At 37.4% G+C, this 23,807-nt stretch overlaps 1 protein-coding gene and 1 pseudogene across 5 annotated transcripts in view; one reads left to right on the top strand and one right to left on the bottom strand.

The window, feature by feature from the left end:
- The window catches only part of Dpy19l3 (dpy-19 like C-mannosyltransferase 3), a 76,563-nt gene that overhangs the window by 18,782 nt on the left and 33,974 nt on the right, over nt 1-23,807 (bottom strand). For 3 of the 5 annotated variants that reach the window (XM_010640992.3, XM_010640990.1, XM_010640991.3), the window contains exons 5-15: nt 21,312-21,433; nt 19,087-19,232; nt 17,461-17,584; nt 16,782-16,916; nt 10,607-10,738; nt 8,857-8,958; nt 6,427-6,500; nt 6,095-6,253; nt 2,552-2,674; nt 2,065-2,176; nt 1,212-1,268 (exon numbers count right to left, since the gene is read on the bottom strand). In XM_010640992.3, coding sequence (XP_010639294.1) covers nt 1,212-1,268; nt 2,065-2,176; nt 2,552-2,674; nt 6,095-6,253; nt 6,427-6,500; nt 8,857-8,958; nt 10,607-10,738; nt 16,782-16,916; nt 17,461-17,584; nt 19,087-19,232; nt 21,312-21,433 — 1,286 coding nt within the window. The remainder of the gene's footprint in view (nt 1-1,211; nt 1,269-2,064; nt 2,177-2,551; nt 2,675-6,094; nt 6,254-6,426; nt 6,501-8,856; nt 8,959-10,606; nt 10,739-16,781; nt 16,917-17,460; nt 17,585-19,086; nt 19,233-21,311; nt 21,434-23,807) is intronic. The other 2 variants (XM_010640994.1, XM_010640995.1) reach the window with 2 other exon arrangements.
- LOC109118581 lies at nt 11,667-13,092 on the top strand (annotated as a pseudogene).

Raw genomic sequence — 23,807 nt, 5'->3', positions numbered from 1 at the left:
AAGTTACCTGATTCCTCATTAAACATATTCTGTTTAATATTTAACCACTGATTCCAGATGTTTTTAAGTTTTACTTATTTATATAAAAGCCAAATTATCAGACACCAGAAGGTAGAACTCTACTTCCGCGTTTTTTAGCACTGAGGAGGTTCTGGTGCATAGGAACAAGATAGAATATAATTTTGTGAAATATGTGCAATATAGTTATTAACTTTTTTAGTCCTAAAATCTTTGGTTTACATGAAAATAGAAGCATTAAAACCACAAGCGGAGCCTGTTATAGCAGGTCCTAGCCAGATGAGGCCCCATCTCTATACCCAACCACTCTCCCAAGTGAGAGCCTTTGCCCAGCAGATTTTGAAATCCATTGTTCTAGCATTTTAAAAAATTTGAAGAAAAAACACCTAAACTTTGTAAATATGTATTATGATTTTAAAGAGAAGGCAAGAATTCAACTGGATAAAGTAATCTATGCCAGTTGCCTAAGTGATACTGTGAGGCATGTAAATCTCCAGGATGTGACAAAAGAATCACAAAGTAGTCAACCTGATCTATGTCACCATCTCGGGGAATTCTCAGAACTAAGGCATAGTCAGTGTTTCAGAAATCAGTCAACTAGCCGGAGATTTAGCTCAGTGATGCTGCTGCCTGCTTTGCAAGTACAAAGTCCCGAGTTCGATTCCCAGTACCAAAAAAAAAAAAAAATCAGTCAACTAAGAACATCAAAAACTTCACTACTTTCTGTTGAAAGTAAAAATAAAAAAGATTTTTTAAAAAGTCTAATGTTAGACGTGTATATATTTAGATATTTAGTTTTCTTATAAAGAAAAGCATCTAATAAGATACAAAGATACAATGAGATACATCTTTAAACTTACTCCATATAGATCAGGTAACAGGAGAAAATAATTTTTCTACTTTATTTGCTCCAAAAATAGGTCTGAAAACATTTTCAGAATTTGCTGAATAGTAACAAAGTTAATTAGACTGAATTAATGCCAGTGAGTTTTTGTTATCATGCTTTTTATTTGTTAAAAAACTATTTGGGAAACAGTTTTCTTATCAATATCAACTGCAGTAAAATGGTAAGGAAGTATATATAAACTCCATAAACTTACCTTGATTTGCCAAAAAACACACAAAATACACTGGGTCAAAGCAATTATTCTGCTAAACAGATTAATGACAAAACTGAGGAAAATCAGGCTTACCTTATAGCACAGATACAGCAGTATTAATATTGGTACTGAGTATTGCATTATATATATCTATAGAAGAAAGACACCATTTAGATTAGAAGCATTTTGAACATTTCTGCCTTATTGTTTTGCTTTGTAAATATATGCACTTTATAAAAAAAATCAAAAATACACTTTAATGGAGCATGAGTCTCTAGTATCAGAACAACCAAGTCAATGTCAGGATTCTAATCATTCATATGGTATTTCTAGCTTTCATCATATTGCTACCTAGTGAATATAGAGGGCAGAACAATTTAAGATTGTATTTGTGGACTATTACACATTATTGTACACTTGTTAATAAGTATTCTTAGTAGAACACCTTATAATAAGAACAGTTATGCTGGGCATGGTGGCACAGGCCTATAATCCCAGCACTCGGGAAGCTGAGGCAGAGGATCACTGTGAGTTTGAGACCAGCCTGGGCTACATAGTGAGTTCCAGGTCAGTCTCAACTACATAGTGAGACCCTGTCTCAAAAAACAAAATCAAGCAAAAAAGAACAGTTATAATGCGAGCTAGAAGGATCATTGGTAAATTTTAATTCCCCTTTATACATGTTTATGTGTGTGTATTGTATTTCTAAATTCTGTAAATGAACATATCTTAGAGTGCTGAGAAAACATACATTAAAAAAGTGAAAATTAATAACATTTAAAAAATTAATTTCTTAGAAAAACTTAGTTTATCAATTACCTATTTCTAGTTTCAAATTTTAGAATCCATCTTATCTAATTCATGGGTAACTACTGAAGATAAAAACTGGTATGAATGAAATACTAAAAACCATTAATAATTAAATAGAAAAAGGGACAATACTAACCCTCTTTGGGTTATAAAGATGGACCAACTTCAGAAATAACCCCCATATTTCGCTACTGCACAGACCAAATGATGCAAACACACACATGTGTGACGTCCAGAGGTACTTCATTCTGCAAAGACAGAGGGGTGGAAGTCAGCAATTCCTAGCTGCGTACATACCTTGAGTCTGAGACAGCTGGAAAAGAGCTTTACAGTATGTGACAGTAAAAAATTACTTTGAACTATTCAGAAGTTATCTGCTAACGGGTTAGCCATTAAGTTAGCCATCAGTATTGCCTTTTGGGAATTATCACATAAGTAAAACACAGAAGAATGCTTGTAATTGGGGAAAAAACTGATTATGAATATTTGTAGTGGGAAAATAATATATAAGGATGTTTTTATGGGAATCACAAACATTAATGAAGATGACTGTCAATTTCCAATTTAAGTGCTAAATATCAAGAGTGTTCAAAAAAGGAATAAATCAGAGAAGACAAAAGTACCTCATTGTACTCAGTGCCAAGAATCCAAACAGAATGGTATGTATCAAGTTGTAAGCAGTTTCTGGTTTCAAGTCAACTGTGCATTGTCCCATTTTACTCATGGATTGCTGAGTTGTAGAATCACTGAATAAAGGGGCAAATATAATGAATAAATATATATAGCTGAATACATAATTGATATTTGTATTTAGTTAAATACCATTTTCCCTAAAGAAATGAATTAGCATTGATCAATTCTGAAGTTCAGGCTAAAAGTATCCAATATGAATGCAGAGACAATGATAATAACTAAAATCTTACAGAATTTAGCAAAAATTTAAAGTAATTCAATTATTTAAGTTAAAAGAGAACAGCAAAAAAATCCTTTTGAAATCACTAAACTTGAGATCTTTAAAGATGCTTTATGAGTTGTTTAATAAATATTTTGCAAAGTTTTTTTAAAAGCCAAAGTAGAAATGTGTCAATAAACATGGAATTCCTTTATGAAGTAATGTTCACATTTTAACCTCATTATATATTTTCAAGATATTAGAAGTCATATATTGAAAATACATGAGGTTAAAATATATTATGTAATACAAAATATGTAGCAAATGTAGCTACATTAAGATTACTACACCTAACAAAATTAACAGCAATTTGTCAACATCATCTAACACCTAGTATGTGCTCCATTTTCCTTGTTTCTCATAATTGGTATTTTTTTCCAGGTAGTTTCTTTGAAGTAGAATCTAAAGCTTGCACGTTGTATTTCTTGATACATCTTTTCAAACATGTTTGGATGAATAAAAATTACCCCCACCCCCTTAAAGGCCATTTATTTGGTGAGGAAAATGTAGTTATTTGTACTGTAATTCTTTTCACCTTCTGGATTTGGCTGATGGCCTCCTCATGGTGATTTTTATCTTATTTCTGCACTCTCACATGTCTTGTAAATTTGCAATCAAATCAAGAGATTATTAGAGTTTATTATTATTATTGAGGGGGGCAAGAAAATTTCATGGGAAATCATTTGTTCTATATTCCACCACACAGGGAAGTATAGATTGTCTGTTGTCTCCACTGTAGTGAGATTAAGAATGATGTGTGATTTTTTTTTTGGTACCGGGGATTGAACTCTGGTCCTTGTGCTGGCAAGGCAGGGCACCAAACTGCTGAGCTAAATCCCCAGCGTGATGCATGAATTTTAACGTTGCATGATTTGTTGTCAGGGGAAAAAGAAACAATAGTAGGGGCGGCTAATTTAAAACAAAAACAATACTTTCATAAAGTACTGACCCTTTATACAAATGTAATAGAACTGGGTATGTATGATGCTTCTCTATATAACTGGAGGACTACACCATCACAGGTTCATAGGGTTATTAAAATCTTACTCTAAAGTAGCTTTCACCATTTAAATGAAAGATTAAACATGAGAACACAAACACTGGCTTCTATATTGATACCATAAGATTCTTCCAGACAAGAACAATGTATTTTTTTTTTTCATTGAAACTGGGGGTTAAATCTAGTGTCTTCCATTAAGCTATACCTCAAATTTTTATTTTATTTTTTTATTTTGAGATAGGGTTTTGCTTAGTTACTAAGTTACCCAGGCTGGGCTCAAACTTGTGATCCTCCTACCTTAGCATCTTAGAATGCTGAGATTACAAGTATTAGCCACCATGTATGGCAAAAGCATTTGCTCTTATCTTTCCTTGATAACCAAGGGAGTTTTGCAATGCCGTTCTCCTACCCTAGCCAAGCTGGAAGGCTCTTACCAATCCCCTTTCAGTTGTATCCTTCACACGAATACAAATATGATGTATGAACATAATACAGTAGTACTTCTGTTCATGAATGCTTTTGTTTGCAAACAATTTGATTTGCAAATAGAAGCATTTGGTAATATTTTGGTTTTGTCTGCAAATTCTGCATTGGGTGACATACAACACTGCAGCCATCTTTCCCAGACAAATACAACTGTGGTCATCTTTTCTAAAATCATAGAACAAATTAAGTTCATTAACTGAGTTACCATTGCAGTATCATTGTTGCTAGTACTAAAAAGGTAGACAGATACTTCACATACTTGGTATTAAAATAGATATCCTTTAAATTACTTGAAAGTTAATTTGTATTAAGATACTATCATCCTTCAATTACCTTAATGTAGTGCTTTTTCTCTAAAAAAGACCTAAAATCCTCACTTGGCGGATGCTCTAAATTCTGTATCTCTAATCATATACCAAATCAGCTTCCAGAGATGGCTCAGATACTCACACTGAGCACAGCTGACATTTTCACAAAGATACTGCAGGCCAACTAAACTCCCTGCTTTGAATGCAGCCTAGAAGTCTGTCGACACTCACTGTGTCAGGAGTAATATTAAATTAAACTGTCTAGATAATTACACAGTCCATGTAGATAATTTTCACAGAGCTACATTTTATCTTGGACAGGCGTAAAAAGAACACTTCTGAAAAATACTAAAATAATTTAGTCATGAAGTATTTTGATGGTTCAACGTGGCTTTATTCTTTGTTGTTATTGTTTTTTTGGGGACTGGGATCGAACTAAGGACCTTGCGCTTGCGAGGCAGGAAGTGAAAACACTGAGCTAAATCCCTGGTCCACGGCTTTATTCTTAATAATCACAAAGCCCCTCAACTGATCTGGACTCATTTTCACAACAGCTCTCTCACAGTTCACCACCATGCTGACTAGCCAGGTCACTATGTAGCAAAAGAGCTTTCTTGGGAGTTCAGTTAAAGTTTTCACAAATGACAGTAGCTTCATCTTCTTATACTTGATTTTCTTTCAATTTAATAGAGATAGCAAATGCAAAAACTACCATAAGCTTAATAGATATTTTATAGTTTTAAAAAACATTTATATTCCCTGATTTTCCATTTAAAAACTGGGAATTATTAAGATTTTTAGTTGATACTAATAATTATGACCCATTCCAACTTCATGAGCTCTGAAACAAGATGCAAGAAAGGAAATGAATAATTAACTCTTTATATTTTATGAGAAATATAAAGATTACTTGGAAGAAGAAGGTAGAAAAAGTAGAAAAATGTCAAAAACTAATAATGGAAATAAGCTAGAGAGCCATGAGTCCATAATAATATACTAGCTAATGATGTAAACACCTATAGAATATTTTAGGCAGGAGATGCTATTTTAAGTACTTTATGTTGTTTTAGTTTATTTATTCCTCATAAAACTATGTGGAGAAAGTACTTGTCATATTCTCATTCTGCAGATAAGGAAAAGGAAATATTGAGAAATTACATAACTGACTCAGTTACGACATCATTCCTGGTGTGCAAGGCGAGACCTTAAACCCAGAGCAGTTTGAACTGTGGCCACCACTCTGTGGGATCTCATCACTATGGAGAGTAGATTTCACCTCTAAACCTACATACGTTTCCCCTTTAAGCAGCACCGTTCTGTTCTGAGTTTGATATTTTGATTTCCAACTTAGTAATTTTTCTACAACACTCAGAACAATTTCATGAAAGCAGAGCGTTAAACATGCTGCAAGGCTCCATACCTGAGATTATGAAAGGCAACAACCAATGCTGCAATCACTGCGATGGACAGAACAAATATGTAAGCATAAAAGAGCAGAGTATCTGAAAGCCTTACAAATGTATTAAAAGGCAGGAGGCCAAAAGCTTCTTCACACAGATACAGATTTGCATCGAAATCCCTGGGGAACAAATGGAAAGCAAAGTATTAAATTAAATGCAAGGCAAGAAAGCAACACTATTTTTCCTTAAAATAAACCTGCAACAAATAATTGAGGGGATAACACAAATCAAGCCTTAAAGTCCTTGTTGTTTTAATATATAACAGCAAATGCAGGTTTTATTTCAGTCATACCTTGTTGCTCCAAACCCAAATTTTGCCTTTAGAAAGTTAAATATGTGTTCATCTGACTTCAGATTAAGAATTTTCTATCAAGGAGAGAAAAAAACAAAAATTGCTATTAGTGCCTTAGGTATGGATTCTTGATAATTTCCCAATAAATATGTATATCCAGGGTCCAATTCACTGGAGGTATGTATATAAAATTAGTAAATGTTCACAATATTTCCCAGATTCTAAGGCAGACTTTCAAGCTCCCTCCTTTCCTCACAACTCACTTTCATAAGGATAATCCTTTATTCCAACATCTGATGCATAAGATCTTTATAGAAAATAGATAAAAGATGGCTGTTTTGGGTTTCAGGGAGAGGGAGAAGGCTGAAGCACAGTGACTAGAATTTTTACATCAAAAAACAGTATGAGTTGGGTGTTGCGGTATACACACGTAATCCCAGCACTCTGCAAGGCTGAGGCAGGAGGACTGTATGTCTGAACCCAGCTTAAGCAGCTGTGTCTCAGCAAGACCCTGACTCAGGAAAAGGGAGCAGGTGCTGAGGACGCAGCTCTGTGTAAAGGTCTGGGTCAGTGCCCTGTACCACTACCATCATCACCACCACGAGAATGATGACAGCAACGACAACAACCAACAACAAACAATATGACGATCTGAAACTTCACACAGGGCTACAGCCCACTTGGCTTTAGGGATTTGGATCTGCAGATGGTGCTGACATAAGACTCAGAGACATTACAAGACAACAGTAGCCCTCCAGGGTGAACAGACAAATGTAAGTTTCCATCATTAGTGACCATAATTTTAATTCATGTAACTTTAGCTTTAATTTGTAACTTACAAAATCTAGATAACACAAAAGGTGAAGAAGTAATATTCAAATACAAATGACAGCCAAAAATGAAGCCAGAATTGAGGTTAGTACACAAAATATATTCATTAGAGATGAGCCACAAATCTAGTCTTATGCATTATAGCAGTAAATGGAAAGACAGATGAAACATTTATGTTACTCACAGGTTATAAGATTAAAACTAAACATTTGCTCGGAAAAGATCCTAACAGCCCTAGAAATATGACTCACGAGAAATTTTCCCATGGGTGCAATAAAAATAGCAAGGAGTTTCACAGACTATTTTTTCTAATTCCTCTCATTTCAGTGTGCAAACCAATAGATGTTATTCCCTGGGGTGTCAAAAAGCAGAGGCTCAGGTATGCACTTAACCTAAGAACAGACCAACAAACACCTGAAGGGACCAGGGGTGAACTGCATACCTTTCGGCTGATCTTCCAGAAAGGCTGAAATGTGTGTGGGGGGCCACACGAGCAAAATCCTTGGCTGCTCAAGTCTTTTATATAATATATAATACATGCATTTGCATATATCCTATGCATACCTCCTTTATGCTCTAGATCATGGTTAGATTATTTATCATTCCCAATTCTAATTCAATGTAAATGCTGTGTAAATAGTTATTAGGCTACATTCCTTGGGGAATGTTGACAAGAAAACAAGTCTGTACATAGTACACTCTGAATATTTCTGATCTGTGGTTGGTTAAATACTTCAATGAGGAACCTGCAGATGGGAATTCATGGGTATGGAGGGCTGACTGCACTGAACTGTGTAAAGTTTAAGGCTGTAGCAACAAGGACCTGGAGTGAGGTGTTTCTGTGGCTGGCTGAGTGAAGAATCTTTTTTTTCTTCGACAGTCAAGAGAACTGCCACTCTCAGGAAGAGAAAGAGCTGTTTTGCAGATGCCTTCTATGTTGAGACTAACATTCTAGGAGAGGCAAAATCAACTGATGAGATCACTATAGCTTTGTTGTGGCATAAAAGCAAATGCAGCATCAAGGTCCTGAAATAAAGTCTTCACTTTAAAAAAAGTTAGAAAAGATATTGTAAAAATTAAGCATCTCCTAGGGCACTTTGGAAAAAAAAAATTCCTAGCAAAGCTCCTGGACATATAACAAGTGTAGGCCTATAATAAGTGAGTTGCTCTGTTTTATAGGGCGACTGATTTTGAGTCAGTTAAATGTTAGGAAACATCTAGCAACAATGAGCTCATCTTTCTAAGGGAAATTAGAATTTCTAAGAGAAATTTATTTATTAACTGAACCCAGTAAAAACCACAATGTAGAAAACCAAATTTAGAGAAATATTTATTTGATGTTTTTAAAGTTGAGTTTTTAAAAAGTTTATTAACTTGGTGAGTTTAGAGAAGAATAAATACAGATGACTACTTAAAACCAACAAAACCATCCTGTTCTCAGGACAAAGTTAAAACTGGGCCTGTTCAAAGAAAAAAATTCGGTGTGCTGATATGCTTTGTCAAGCAAGAATTTACTTATCTGAAATAGAAAATTTAAAAATTGTCTCGAATACCATCAGTACATTTAAAAAATACATTAAATGATATTTACTAACTTACCTTAGTAATATTGTTGAGAAAAAGTGTCAAACAGAAAACTACAAATAAATGTAATAAAAGTTTCCTGATCCTGTTAAGGAAGTTTCCAGTTTTCAGGTTTTTCTAGAAATTAAAAGAGTTGTTTTAATTCTTAAATTTTTATGTAACTTCCTAAACACCTGAGAATTAAGGATTTCAAACATTGGCTCATGCAACATATAGGAAAAATATATGTGGAAAATATAACCTACACTTCCTGAAGTTACACTGTCTTACTACTACTTTTAATTTTCTACTACTACACGAATCCCTTAATAATCAGCTTCATAAGATAAGTAAATGTGCCCTATTCTTTTTCTTTCTTCTTCTTTTTTTTTTTGAGATCTTCATAACTAGAATCCTGGGCTCTGCCATTTGGAAAGTTCTAGGGATATGCTGACTGAATATATCATCACATCATTTATCCATTCATACATATAGCCATAGCCCAAATAAATAAAGGCCTATTAGTAAAAAAGAGTAAATTGTGCTCTCTGACATGTAATAGTTTTCATATAATCCTAGTACTGCCAAATATAATAATACCTAGAGTTCAATGATGTTTATTTATAATTAAGTGACTTATTTAGTGATGTTTATTTATAATAAGATTAAAAGGATGAATGAGAACTATTGCTCTTAATAACAAATTAAAAACTTGTTAAAATAATCTTTCTTACAGTTTGCCCACAGCAATTCCCACTCAACAGACTAATAAGAAAACTTATCCAAAATTCCCAAAGGTGAAAACAAAATGGCTTTTTGGTATAGAATTGTTTATAGCACATGAGAAAGGAAACAGGATTTGTTACAATTTTAAGGAAAAACAAATGACTCTCAAATCTTATGCAAGTTAAAGAAATTTAATTATATAATAAAGACCCCAAATTAGGTCAGTATTTTTTCTCTTTTTTCTACTGGTGCTGGGACAGAACCTTGGGCCTTGTGCACGCCAGGTCAGGGCTCTTCACTGAGCTATACCGGAGCCCCGGATCGATGTTTCCAAACATGACTTATAATAACTTAGGAAATAGCGCATTTCTAAAAGGTATTTTTTTAGATTCTTAAAATTCTCAAAACAGAGTTAATTTATTTAAAAAGCAGTAAGAGGGCTGGGGATTTAGCTCAGCGGTTCGGTGGCCTGCCTTGCAAACACAAGGACCCAAGTTCAATCTCTGTACCCAAAAAAAAAGAAAAAAGAAAAAAAAAAGCAATGAGAGTACGGAAGGACAAGAGAAAAAGTGGCGTTACTCCTTTGACCACAAGGAGTCGAATGACAAACTGTAGGAGAAGCAGGTTCTTCTCACTCAAAGTTTATCTCCTCTTTTATTTTAACATTGAATCAGTGGAACTCAACTAAACACCTCTGGCTAATCCCTGAATTGAACTAGAGTTTCAACTTTGTAAGCGATATTTGCCAAAACGAAGGCATGTCAAGAAGGTGGAAACAGGAACACGACATATACTTAATGAAAAGAAAGCAAGTAATGCCACTTAATCAGATACCATATTAGAATCAAGTCTAGTGAACCACAGTAAAAAAAAAATGTTTACTTTGACCAAGGAAAGAAAAAAGGCAGGAGGATTGCAAATTTGAGCCCAGCTCAGACAACTGAGCAACTTAGCAAGAGACCCTGCTTCAAAGAAAACAGAAAAAGGACTAGGGATGGAACTTATTGTGAAGGCCCCAGGTTTAACCCCCAGTAACACCACACACACCATAAAGGCCTACCTGAAGTTTTCTTGCAATTAATACTGAAAGGTTGAAGCTGATAAGCAATGATCCAAGAATCATGGAATTGAAAAACTGAAGAATGCAGACCAGGAGCAAACCAGTTATCTGTATACCATACAACCATGTTGCCTGCAACAGCCAAAGATTAGAGAGTGAAGCAGCTTTTCTCAGGAGACCACCGCATGGGGACATGATGGTCACTGGCTGGATACATCTCAAGTTAGAAACAATGCAGAAAACACACCCAGCTTTAAGGAACACAGTCTAAAACAGGAAACTTAATCATAGTCATTGCATTTACTGTCTGCAGCCAACAATAAATATCACATTCTATTATTTCCTAATTTTGTAGACCAAACACTTTGGGGCTATACGATACACTGTTTTTTGTCTGTCTCTGTGTGTGTCCCTAATTCCAGGATAGACTGACCCCTGCAGTAAGGTTTGTTATTTTTTGTTTTGTTTTTTGAGACAGGGTCTCACTATGTGGTTGAGACTGACCTGGAACTCACTATGTAGCCCAGGCTGGCCTCGCACTCACAGCGATCCTCCTGCCTCAGCCTCCTGAGTGCTGGGATTATAGGCATGTGCCATCACACACAGTGTGAAAGTTTTCTACTCTTACTTTTTTGATTCACAGCAGGTGGCCCCATACAGTGGCCAAGAACTTGAGCCCTGGAGTCAATAGCACCTGTAATGTAGTCCTAATTCTGGAGACCTTAATGTGCCAGAAATGGCTAGGGTCTGATAAAAGGACTGAAGTTGTGCTAAAATGCTAGTACCCATAGTGATGTGTACACATCCATGCTTATAGCAGCCACAATTCATAACACATAAATCTTAGAAGCAGCCTATATGTCCATCAATGATAAATGGATAAAGAAAACGTGGTCTTTATATACACTATTCTGCCATAAAGGACAAATTTGAGTCATTTGTAGGAAAATTGATGCACTTTGAGACCACGATGTTAAGTGAAGTAAATTAGACACACAAGCTTAAAAGATTACACGACTTCTCTTACATGAGAAACTCAACATATAAATAAAGTGGGTTGAAGCTAGAGGACTGGCAGGCGGCATCAGCAACTATGGCAGTGGCGGAGGCAGAACTCAGCAGTGATGTGGAGGTGGAGAACCACAGGAACCCAGGACCTCACCTGAGCTCAGCAGTCACCAAGAGTGGCAAGAAAAGGAAGAAGGTCCTGAGTTGGAGGGGACCAGGATGCCTGACCAGGACGCTTATGCCAATGGTACAGGGGTGGAGGACGTGGAGGTGGTGGCGGTGAGGAGGCAAGTAGTACAGGGGCAGCTCAGATGCCATCTGTAGAGACTTCCTAATGAATGTGTGCAAGCCAGGCAAGTGCTGTTCCATCTTCTGCCATGATTTTCAGAATAAGGAGTGTAGCTGCCCAAACTGCTGTTTCACCCATGGCCCTGAGGATAAAGATGGCTAGAAGATGGAAGAGCTACCCCCCGTTGAGGCAGAAAGTGGCAGCTGGCCTGGGCCTTTCACCAACTGACCGATCAAATGGCAAGGAAGAGTTTCCCTATCCACCGGGACTTCCTCAAGGCTGACTGTCAGAGAGGCACCGAGTACAAGTTCTGTCACTTGCAGCAGGATTTTGAGTTTGAGGCTTGGGGTGGAGGAGGCACTGGTGGTGGGGGCTCAACAGGCTCCATCCCTCCAGGATGTCAGCATGCTCTCTATGATATCTATGATCTTCCTGACCGGTGCTTTGAAGACCATAAACCAGGCCCCAAGCCTCATGGAGGCGGATGCTGCCTCCCCATGGCTCCGCCCTGAGGAGTAGGGTGCAGACTGCTAGAGCAGGAGAACACCAGGCTCAGGAAGTGCGTGGAGGAGTTAAAGAAGCAGGTCAGCAACTTGTTAGCCACCAATGAGGTACTTCTGGAACAGAATGCCCAGCTCTGCAACCAGGCCAAGGTCATGACCCTTAGCTCCACTGCACCAACAACTGAGCAAACTCTGGCATCCACTGGGCACTGTCGCCACTTTTAACCATGGCACTGCCCAGACTCACACTACTCTCAGCAGCCAGGATCTACGGCACGTCCTGTGTCCCCTGCAGGAGCTCCAGCTGCTCCCCCAACTAACGCTGCACCTCCTGCTCCTCCAACCCCCCACCCTCACACTTGAACCCAGAGATCACACCATTGTCAGCTGCTCTGATGCAAACTATCGCCCAGGGAATGGCACCTCCATGGCTCCTGTGGCTGTACTGATGGCCCAACCCAGAGCAGGAATCACAATGAGCCACACCACCACTCCTTTGGTGACATCCCATTGCTTCCCAGAGCATGCGCATCACAGCCATGATGGGACTAATGGCCACTCCTCTGGTACAGCCTCTCAGGGCTGGTGTCAAAGGGCCCCTACCCACTCTCTTAGCCCTCCTAGGCCCTGTCCAAAGGGCTCACTCAAGAACTAGGATGAGAGCCTATAAGGAGTATGCTTCCTGAGATGGGGCTGGGCTGGTATGTTCTCTCACCTCCCTTTCAGGAGGCCCTCATGTCTTCCCAGGCCTAACTGAAGGCTTGCATAGGAGTGCAGACTGAAGCCATCAGAGAGGAGGCCTCTCTGACTGAGGGACTGTGTCTTATGCCAAGTTGGGGACATCCCTGGTCTTGTCCTCTATTGTGAACAGTACAAGTTTTAGCACTAGTTTTGGAAGAAAAAATTGCCTACCCAGAAGGAGAGCCAGGCAAGATTGAAAAGTGGGTGGCCAGGAGAAAAGGCCTCAGAGGAGTCTTCAGACCATCTGGGGCCCAGTTGGGTTAGATAATACAGGAACTGCTCTGGGGCCCCTGGGAAGGCTGGGACCATAGTACTCCAGCCCAGAGACTAGAGACGCATTCATTCACCTAGCTTGGCCTGGAAATCTGAAGGGCAGAGCCCACTATTTTCCAAAGAAATAAAAGAATTAATTTTAATAACAACAACAGCAAATAGAGAGATGATAGATAGATACACACATACATACATAGCAAAATAAAAGACAGACAATAGGAAAAAAAGAAAAAGTTACTAGAATCCAGCATGGACGATGTACCTAAAAGTGTATCTTGATTTAGTACAACTGTCTTACGTGTTTTACAAGTTTTTTAGCTTGTCAGACTAGCTGTTAACCCATATGTACGATAATTAACTTCATAAAGACTTAGAAATAAATGAATCTGATTCTAGCAAAAAAAAAAAAGGGGGGGGGCATAGAGGAGAAGGGGAAATAAATAAAAGAACTGAGAAATGTTATGTACATGTACCAGTTCCCCATAATGAGTGTAATCATTACGTATTGCAAACCTGTATTAATAAACCCAATACATATAAGCACTCAGTAAGGATCATTCTTGGTGTAATGAAACCCAACAAAAAGGCAACAAGAAAAACAAAATGCATCTGATTTGAACACAAAATCATGCCACAAGGGGGAAAAAGGCAGCCTTGAATAAAGATGAAAAATTTTCAGTTACTTTTCCTCTTCTCTCAAGTTAGACAATTCTAAACTCCTACTGGAACATGAAAAATACCAGTTTTACTCAGCAACCAACCTGATTTCTTCCATGGTGGTGTTCTTTTAACTTCAAAAGAAACAAATCTACAATCAAGTGTGAAAGGCCCAATGCTTTTGTTTAGTATTAATGGCAATTTGGAGCAATGGATGCTAGTAGTTTTTATAATTATAAAGACACGGCAATTCTAAGAGATTTATGAAATTCAGAAAAACAAACAGCAATCATGCCGGGCGTGGTGGCACACGCCTGTAATCCCAGCACTCGGGAGGCTGAGGCAAGAGGATCCCTGTGAGTTTGAGACCAGCCTGGGCTACATAGTGAGACCCTGTCTCAAAAAATCAAGCCAAAACGAAACAAAACAAAACAAAACAAAAAGAGCAATCAATAAAGATGGGTTTAAGAACAAAAACCCAACATCATTATCTACAGAAATAATACTGATTTCATAGCAGGCCTATAATAGTTTACATATATATCATTTTACATGTTTCATATTATATACTGTAAATTTCTTAAATCAATAATTGTTCTGTGAAAATGTATATTTTAAATGACTATATAATATCCCACCATATACTGCAACGTGCCTGCTACTGAATCATGGGTGTCTCTACTTTTTGTTATGAACACTACACTCAGGAAAGAGGGCTTCCAGAACTACTTCAGAAAGTGGCAAGGATGATGGGATAAGCATGTTTGGATCAAGTGGGAGTATTCTTAGGGGTAGTAATGGTAATGTGTCTTTTAGTATAATAAATTTTTAAAAATTTAAATGTTCACCAAAAATATTATGACTATCCCTTTAAAAAGTACTCAGATCATTATATTTGACTAGTTTCATTTACTGATGTTTCTTCAGTTCCCAAAAGAATGCCCTCTTAGCACAGAGCCACTCAAAAAATATTAGAGAGGACTCAAGCAATGAATGAATACATTTCCTCAGGATACGAGTTAGAGAAGTATAAAAGTTGTACAAAGTTCAGAACTTAATATCATATAAAATAAATCAGCTGTATTATTTAAAAATTATGTGTGTGGCCAAACAGTACTTTTATTGTTTCCTAATTTAAAAAGACATACACAGTCATTACAGAAAAAATTAAGACGATCTAAAGAACAACAAAAGTCCCTAACAGAGCATGTACTGTGGAGCTGGCGGTTAATATCTGAATGTTTATTTTTCCACGATGTTTTCTGACTTTCTCTATGATGTTTTATGGGGGTAATGGCCATATAACACTCCATTATCCAGACACCCTGTAATTCATTTCCCTAAACCTTACGGCTGCTGACTTAAGTCAGTCTCAGTTTCTTTTGATCACAAGACAACTGAAGTAAACATGAATGGTTATTTACTTAGGACACATTGCTAGAGAACAAATGCATTTGTAGGCTTTTGATACCTACCCTGGAAATAATGACAGAAAGATTATAGGAATTTATAATTTACCTGCAGTGAGTAGCCACTGCTACACACACACACACACACAATATATAAGTGCATATAAACTTGGCCTTATCCATTTGCTTTCCTTCCTCTCCTGCCCCTGACACTCCAACCAAATTCTCCCCTCATTTGTGGTTCAGCCCTTAGCCTCTTACTTCTGTGAAACCCTTCCTGTCTACCAAATACTTCTCTTTTCCTCAAATTCTAACACTCACTATTACTACCAATAGATATCTATCCTTCCCCTAGGTTCTCTGGTTTTATTTGCTTTATTTTCCAAGGCAGAGGGTGTACTCCCTCTGGGGGCAATGCTTATGCACAATGGCACTCCCCGATCCTATGATAGTGACAATATTTATTTTGTGGTTGACTTGAATGTTTCTTAATTTAGACTCAATCAGTCCCAAAGATTACTGTACCTCTTTTGATATGGAATAACTAAGTTAACTCTTCTATACGGGGCTGCTTTGCTGCCTTTGATTTGGGGATATTTTATTTTACTTGGAGATACTAAAGTTACTAGCTATGAGCAATTTTAAAAAAAATGTATAAAACACATTAAAACACTTCTTCATATGAAAAACAAAATCACCAAGGGATTAAATGACAGCAGCACACACTGGGAGACAGATCTGGCTTTCCTTATTTCACATGTTACATCTGGCCAGTCAATGGGTTCTCCTCCCATACTGGTCAAATGTTACTATGAAAATTTATTATAAAATATCTCAGAGAAATTGTCAATACCTATTGAGCTATTTGGGAAAAAAGCCAATATATAATAAAGAATTTTATTTTGATTTTTTTTTTTCTGCTACCAGGAATTGAACTCAGTACCTTGCAGCTGCGAGGCATGCGTGGCACCACTATGCTAAATCCCCGGCCTCTAATAAGAAATTTAAAAAGAGTGATCTTATATTCTAAAATTTAAGTCACGTCTATAAATGACTATTTAGGCACTTATGCCCCAAATAGATCCATTTTTTAACATAAAGCAAGCAGAATAAAAGTGAAGGCTATTAGATGGTGCTGTGTACACTCCTCAGCTTCAACTGACCACAGCATACTTACATTAAATCTTGGACAGAGCTTCAGTTTTGTCATTAAGTGCTTGCATATTTTAATCTCATCCCAGGATATGAAAGACTAAACAATGAGAACCTCAATGAGAAAGAAAAGCAAAGCTTACCTTCGCCGCTGGCAGCATGTCCAAGGAGTCCAGTATGAATAGCACAAAAGCTTGCACCAGCATCATAAACTGATTAAATTGCCATGTCAGACTAAAGAGAAAAGTTGATATGAAAATGGCAAGAAGTGTCAGCCTCTGTAAAAAGAAAACCTTTGTATAATTTACATGTCCCTAGTAATAAAAAAACCTCACAGACAAGTTTTCTCAAGAGCAGCCAATATCTCTATAAACCAAACAGAAAAACCATAAACTGTTGCTCTGAAAACCCTTGCATTTGTTATTTAAGCTTTAAATATCTTAAAGTGACACTCTGCATATAAATATTCACATACAGTATGTGTATTCCACACTATTATGGAGGCGATAATGCACCAAATCACATCTCAAGAGCAATGGCTTAAAAATTCTGACAGTTTCACAGAAATTGTGTGTGGGCTTGCTGCAACTATTTAAGGGCAGATCATGTAGAGTACATTTTTAACATAAAAAATGAAAACATTTCCTTTGCAAAGTAGGAAAAAGCTCAGAGAAAGAAAACTTAAATTTAACTCCAGTTAAAAACCTGGTCATAGAAGAAGAACTATTCACGTGGATTGGGATATTACATGCAACATATTTTTCAAAGCTTCTTGCAAGAAACTGGAGAATCAAAATTATATGAAGTGTTATAGATACTTACTTCAGAAAGAGACTGTAAGTGTGGTCTCAGGAAATATGTAATTGCTGCTATCTGGATTGCAAAGAATGGTAGTGCCCAGTTCTCCCTCAGTGGGATGGTAAACTCAACTCTTGTGGTATCTATTCTGCACAAAGAAAACACAAATGGCCAAAATGATCATTTTCACTGTAATTGCCTCCCAGATTTTCTAAAGTGAAAGATAATTACTTTAAGCACAAGTATACTTAGATTCTAGCCATTAGCTCTTAATAATTGACCTTATCATTATCCATCACCATCATCATCCCCATACGACTGGCACTGAGACAATTTAAGTGATCAGTCCATGGATATATATTTAGCTAAGTGGTAGAACTGGGGCTCAAGCCCATGTTAGCCTAACTGGTAAACCCATAAAGGTATCAGGCCTAACTGCTCCTTACTTTTTTCTCTAACTTCATAAATGCCAATAGGCAATGTGGTGCATTCTTTCCCTCCAGTTCTTCAGTGTTTTATAGTTGAGTCTTAAATTTGCCACTGATAATTCTTGTTGTTTCTGTTTGTTTGTTTTGTGTCTCACAATGTAGTTGAGACTGACCTTGAAACCACTATATAGCCCAGGCTGGTCTCAACTCACAGTGATCCTCCTATCTCAGCCTCCTGAGTGCTGGGATTACAGGCGTGTGCCACCATGCCCAGCTCACTGATGATAATTTAATACTTCTTGCTTCTCTAAAATCTGAAACCTCAGAGGACAAGTATAGGTAAATTTTCATCTTTGTACACTCAGGACCAAGAGCAGTACCTGAACATTCTAGGCATTCAATAAATGTGTATGTTCATGTACATATAACATAACCTTTTAAACCTCAATTTCCTTATCTCTAAAGTGGGGTAATAATCATCTCTACCACATAGGGATGTTATAAAGCATTCTGTAAAGTACTTAGCACAAAGGGTCATAATAAAAAGTAATTTGTTTAGAATTACAAAATAAGATCTGTATTAGAATTCATGTTCAAGTTTTAGTACCCCTACTAAATACTGGCATTGCCACTGCATGTCAGGCAATAATTCAATATATCTTGGCCTCGCAAGTGCCAAGGACCCGAGTTCAATCCCTGGTACCAAAACAAAACAAAAAAACCCAAAAACTTTTCTTCATATATCTTGAATATATTTTCTTAAAAATACTATTTAAAAATACTATTTCATAAGGTACCAATGTTTATAAATTAAAAGGTATTAAATAATATAAAAACTTCTTTGCATTTTTACAGTGCTTTATGTTTTGCTAATGGAGAACAGTATTTAAATCTATTAAGACTGATGGTGAAGATATTATCACAGCTCTTTAAGAGATGAGAAATGTGACTGGAAAAATACTGATCATACAGTAAACATGTAAGAGAACTGGGATTACTACAGATGTTTCTTTTGATCTGCAGTTCAATATTCTGTTCCTTGGCAGGAAAGGAGGACTTCCCACCTTACTAAATAAGAAATACTAAGTCAATCACTAGCTAAGCCAAACACAAAATGCTGTCAACCAAACATGGCAGAAGAAATGTCTCTGAACTGGAAATAAAGTAACTTTATTTTACTTACATTGTAGAAAGGAAAAGAAACATATTGATTCCAACTCACCTATTTGTGACATACCAGAAAGCTGCTAACAGTCCTGATAGCCAGGTGCCACTAAGGAGCCAGCTGGTTACATAAAGAGCTGTGACATAGACTGCTTGGAGTCCAAATAACGTATAAATATAAAAATAAACTGGCTCTAAATACTTCTGAAAAGGAAAATAAAAATGTTTGTCAGCGAAGTCCTGATTCTCTTTATGCCATTTTAAAAATACGTCAGTAGAAACGCACCATGTGGAAGCTTGCTGCTAACCCCCAGCAGTAAGTCCGCACCACCTCTTCCTGTCCAGAAGTATGCTAGCCATCTTTCCAATCACAAGCAAGGGAGAAAGGAGGGAAGGTCTGGGAGTTCTGCCTTCGTTCTTCAGACAAGCTTACACCTAACTCTGTCCAATTTACCTTCTTACACAAGAAGTGGTCATTGTGAGTTGACAATTTTATAATTATTTTAATCTCAAAGATAAGTCAGGAGCATTATTTACAAATGAAATATTTATCAGCTTCTAGACTATACATAGATACTATGATATGAAAGGAGGCAACTCTATATAAAAATCTTACAATTGTTACAAATAAAAAGCTGTATCTTACAGTAATAATGTTCTCAGTACAATGGAGAAAATTAGGGCATTTCTGCTTTCTATCAAAGCAGTCCAAGATCAGAAGACTGTCTCCAGTCTTTCTGTCTTGTGAACACACACAGCAAGAAGGTAGCCATTTGAAAGTAGGAAGAGTCCTCACCAAAGCCTGATCGTGCTGCTCTCCATTCCAACTCGGACTCCCAGCCTCCACAGCTGTGAGAAAATCAGTTTCTGCTGCTGAAGCTATCTAGTCTATGGCACTTTGTCATACTATGCTGAGTAGAGTAACAAAAGAGACTATTTGCATCAAGTATGTGACGTTTCCAGTTTGAAATGGCAGATTAGGACTTTCATCTGATAGCACCAGTTCAATGGCACAGATCATGACATACCTGTATGGGTAGAACTCTATATAAAATACTGAGGAAAACCTCTTGGTAAATATTCATTCGCTGAAGGAGGTTAATTGTCTTCATAGATTCCGTTTTATTATCATATATTAAGCCATGAAAACCTAAGAATGATATTTTTAAAAATTGGGAAAAATTATCATTATTTAATCAAAATTATTCATAGACTCTTTAGTATGTGCCAGAGAATGTAGATGGCAGTAGGGACATAACAGTAAGCAAAACACAGTCCTACCCTCAAAGAGCTTACCATATACTAGATGCACATTATTTAAACATTTATAAAAAACCCAGGCAAATTAAAACATCTGTGACTGCAATGTAAAAAGAGACCACATCATTTTTCTACTGAAATTTGGACAAGAGAATTCTACATCCCATGGCCAGCAGTAACTCCGCTGGGAGAGTACACACAGCCTTGCTAGGTCTGGCCAACTGACTAGCTCTGACCAAAGGCACGAGAGTGGACACACTCATGCATGGCTTTAAAGAAATGTGTGTTTCTACCAGCTCTCAGTCCCTCTGTGTGCCACGACACTGGCATGTTCCAAGTATGGGTGGGCATGAGAGGACATGTGGGGTAGAGCAGAGCTGCTGCTGTCTTACAGCAGGCATAGAATGAGAATAAGAAATAAACCTGTTATTACAGAAATCCACTGCCATATTGAGGTCATCTGCTATTGTAAACAAGCTAGTTAATACTGTACCAGGGATGAATGGACAGTTTACAGAAGAAAACATGCACACAGCCCTTACACACAGGAGAAGATGCTCAAACTCCCTCCTATTAAAAGTGCAAATTAAAACTATATTGAAATACCTACCAGGATGGCAAAACTCAAGAAATATGACAATATACTGTAGTAAAGTTATAGGGAAGTAGATTTTCCCATGCTGCAGCTGGGAATGCAAAATGGTGTCATCTTTATGGAGAACAATTTTGTAATACCCCCCAAATTACATGTGCATTTACCCCTTTTATCTGGAAAGCCCTAAGAATTGATCCTAAAGAAAAACTAGTAAAAATACAAAATGACACAGGCACAAAGTTATTCATTCATGCAGCACTGTTTAGGAAGAACAAAAAATCAGAAACCACCAAATGCTCATCAATAGGAGGTAGTGTAGAGTAACAAAAGAGACTATTTGCATCAAGTATGTGACGTTTCCAGTTTGAAATGGCAGATTAGGACTTTCATCTGATAGCACCAGTTCAATGGCACAGATCATGACATACCTGTATGGGTAGAACTCTATATAAAATACTGAGGAAAACCTCTTGGTAAATATTCATTCGCTGAAGGAGGTTAATTGTCTTCATAGATTCCGTTTTATTATCATATATTAAGCCATGAAAACCTAAGAATGATATTTTTAAAAATTGGGAAAAATTATCATTATTTAATCAAAATTATTCATAGACTCTTTAGTATGTGCCAGAGAATGTAGATGGCAGTAGGGACATAACAGTAAGCAAAACACAGTCCTACCCTCAAAGAGCTTACCATATACTAGATGCACATTATTTAAACATTTATAAAAAACCCAGGCAAATTAAAACATCTGTGACTGCAATGTAAAAAGAGACCACATCATTTTTCTACTGAAATTTGGACAAGAGAATTCTACATCCCATGGCCAGCAGTAACTCCGCTGGGAGAGTACACACAGCCTTGCTAGGTCTGGCCAACTGACTAGCTCTGACCAAAGGCACGAGAGTGGACACACTCATGCATGGCTTTAAAGAAATGTGTGTTTCTACCAGCTCTCAGTCCCTCTGTGTGCCACGACACTGGCATGTTCCAAGTATGGGTGGGCATGAGAGGACATGTGGGGTAGAGCAGAGCTGCTGCTGTCTTACAGCAGGCATAGAATGAGAATAAGAAATAAACCTGTTATTACAGAAATCCACTGCCATATTGAGGTCATCTGCTATTGTAAACAAGCTAGTTAATACTGTACCAGGGATGAATGGACAGTTTACAGAAGAAAACATGCACACAGCCCTTACACACAGGAGAAGATGCTCAAACTCCCTCCTATTAAAAGTGCAAATTAAAACTATATTGAAATACCTACCAGGATGGCAAAACTCAAGAAATATGACAATATACTGTAGTAAAGTTATAGGGAAGTAGATTTTCCCATGCTGCAGCTGGGAATGCAAAATGGTGTCATCTTTATGGAGAACAATTTTGTAATACCCCCCAAATTACATGTGCATTTACCCCTTTTATCTGGAAAGCCCTAAGAATTGATCCTAAAGAAAAACTAGTAAAAATACAAAATGACACAGGCACAAAGTTATTCATTCATGCAGCACTGTTTAGGAAGAACAAAAAATCAGAAACCACCAAATGCTCATCAATAGGAGGTAGTGTGGACTGAATTGCGCTCTCCTCAAATTTGTATGGTGAATCCTAATCTTTTAATGGCTATACCTGAACTCAGGCCATAAGAAGTAATACAGACTCAGCAGGGTCACAAGGGTGGGGTCTTTGGTAGGACTGGGAGAGGAACACAGAAGAGCTTGCACTTGCTTGCTTTGGGGCTTGCACAATCTCTTTCTCTGCTCCCTTTCTCTACTTACACAGGAGAAAGGCATGTGAGGACAGAAAGTAGAGGTGAACTACAAACCAGGAGGAGAGGCTTTACTAGAATGCAGCACTAGTGATATTTTGATCTTGAGCTTCCAGCTTCTAGAACTGCAAGAAAATACATTTCTGTTGTTTATGTCACAGTCTGTCGTAATTTATGGCAGAGCTAGAAGACTAATGCAGGAGTATTACAGCCTAAATGTTTGTGTCCCCCCATAGTTCATATGTTGAAAGGCAGGACCCTCATGACGGGATTAGTCTTTTATAAGAACAGAAACATCTGAGCCGGGGATTTAGCTCAGTGGCACTGCATCTGCCTTGCAAGCACAAGGTTCTGAGTACCATCTCTGGTACCAAAAAAGCAAAAAACATCAGACACATTGAGAGCTTGTCTCCAGTCTTTCTGTCTTGTGAACACACACAGCAAGAAGGTAGCCATTTGAAAGTAGGAAGCGTCCTCACCAAAGCCTGACCGTGCTGCTCTCCATTCCAACTCTGACTCCCAGCCTCCACAGCTGTGAGAGAATCAGTTTCTGCTGCTGAAGCTATCTAGTCTATGGCACTTTGTCATACTATGCTGAGTAGAGTAACAAAAGAGACTATTTGCATCAAGTATGGTTATCCCCACAAAAGAGTTCTGTGCAGCAGCAAAGAGGAATAAGGATCATTTCATTCTACTGTAAAATGACCCCCACAATTTGGTGATGAGTGGAAAAAGCAAAGGAGGAAGTAGCATATATAAGCAGTCAGTTTTTCTATAACAAAAGGGAAAATGTGAACATATTAAAAGATTTGCTTATCTTGTAACATTAACGTCAGAGGAATAAATCAAAAATTAATAAAAATGATTATCTATAGAGCAAAAAAGTGAAAAAGTGAATATGGCATGTACAGGGCCCTGGGTCTGATTTCCAGCACTCCCACTCTCAAAGAAGGAAACAGAGTGGAGGGAACAGCGATGAGGTAGACGTCTCTGAATGTTCCCTATTTTATAACACCAAAAGTTAAACAGAAAACCCTGGAAAATCAAAACTAAGGTAAAACAAATAAACCCACAGAATCAGTGGCTTAGTTTTTCAGAAAACTCTTTCAAGTTGACTTGAAGAAGAGGAATGCGACTGTGTATCCCTGGGTGG

The sequence above is a fragment of the Fukomys damarensis genome, unplaced genomic scaffold, assembly GCF_012274545.1.
Source record: "Fukomys damarensis isolate Sample0158 unplaced genomic scaffold, DMR_v1.0_HiC HiC_scaffold_19, whole genome shotgun sequence".
In the NCBI taxonomy this organism is placed as follows: Eukaryota; Metazoa; Chordata; class Mammalia; order Rodentia; family Bathyergidae; genus Fukomys; species Fukomys damarensis.
Note: the sequence above shows the minus strand (reverse complement) of the source record. Positions and strands in the feature narration are given on the sequence as shown.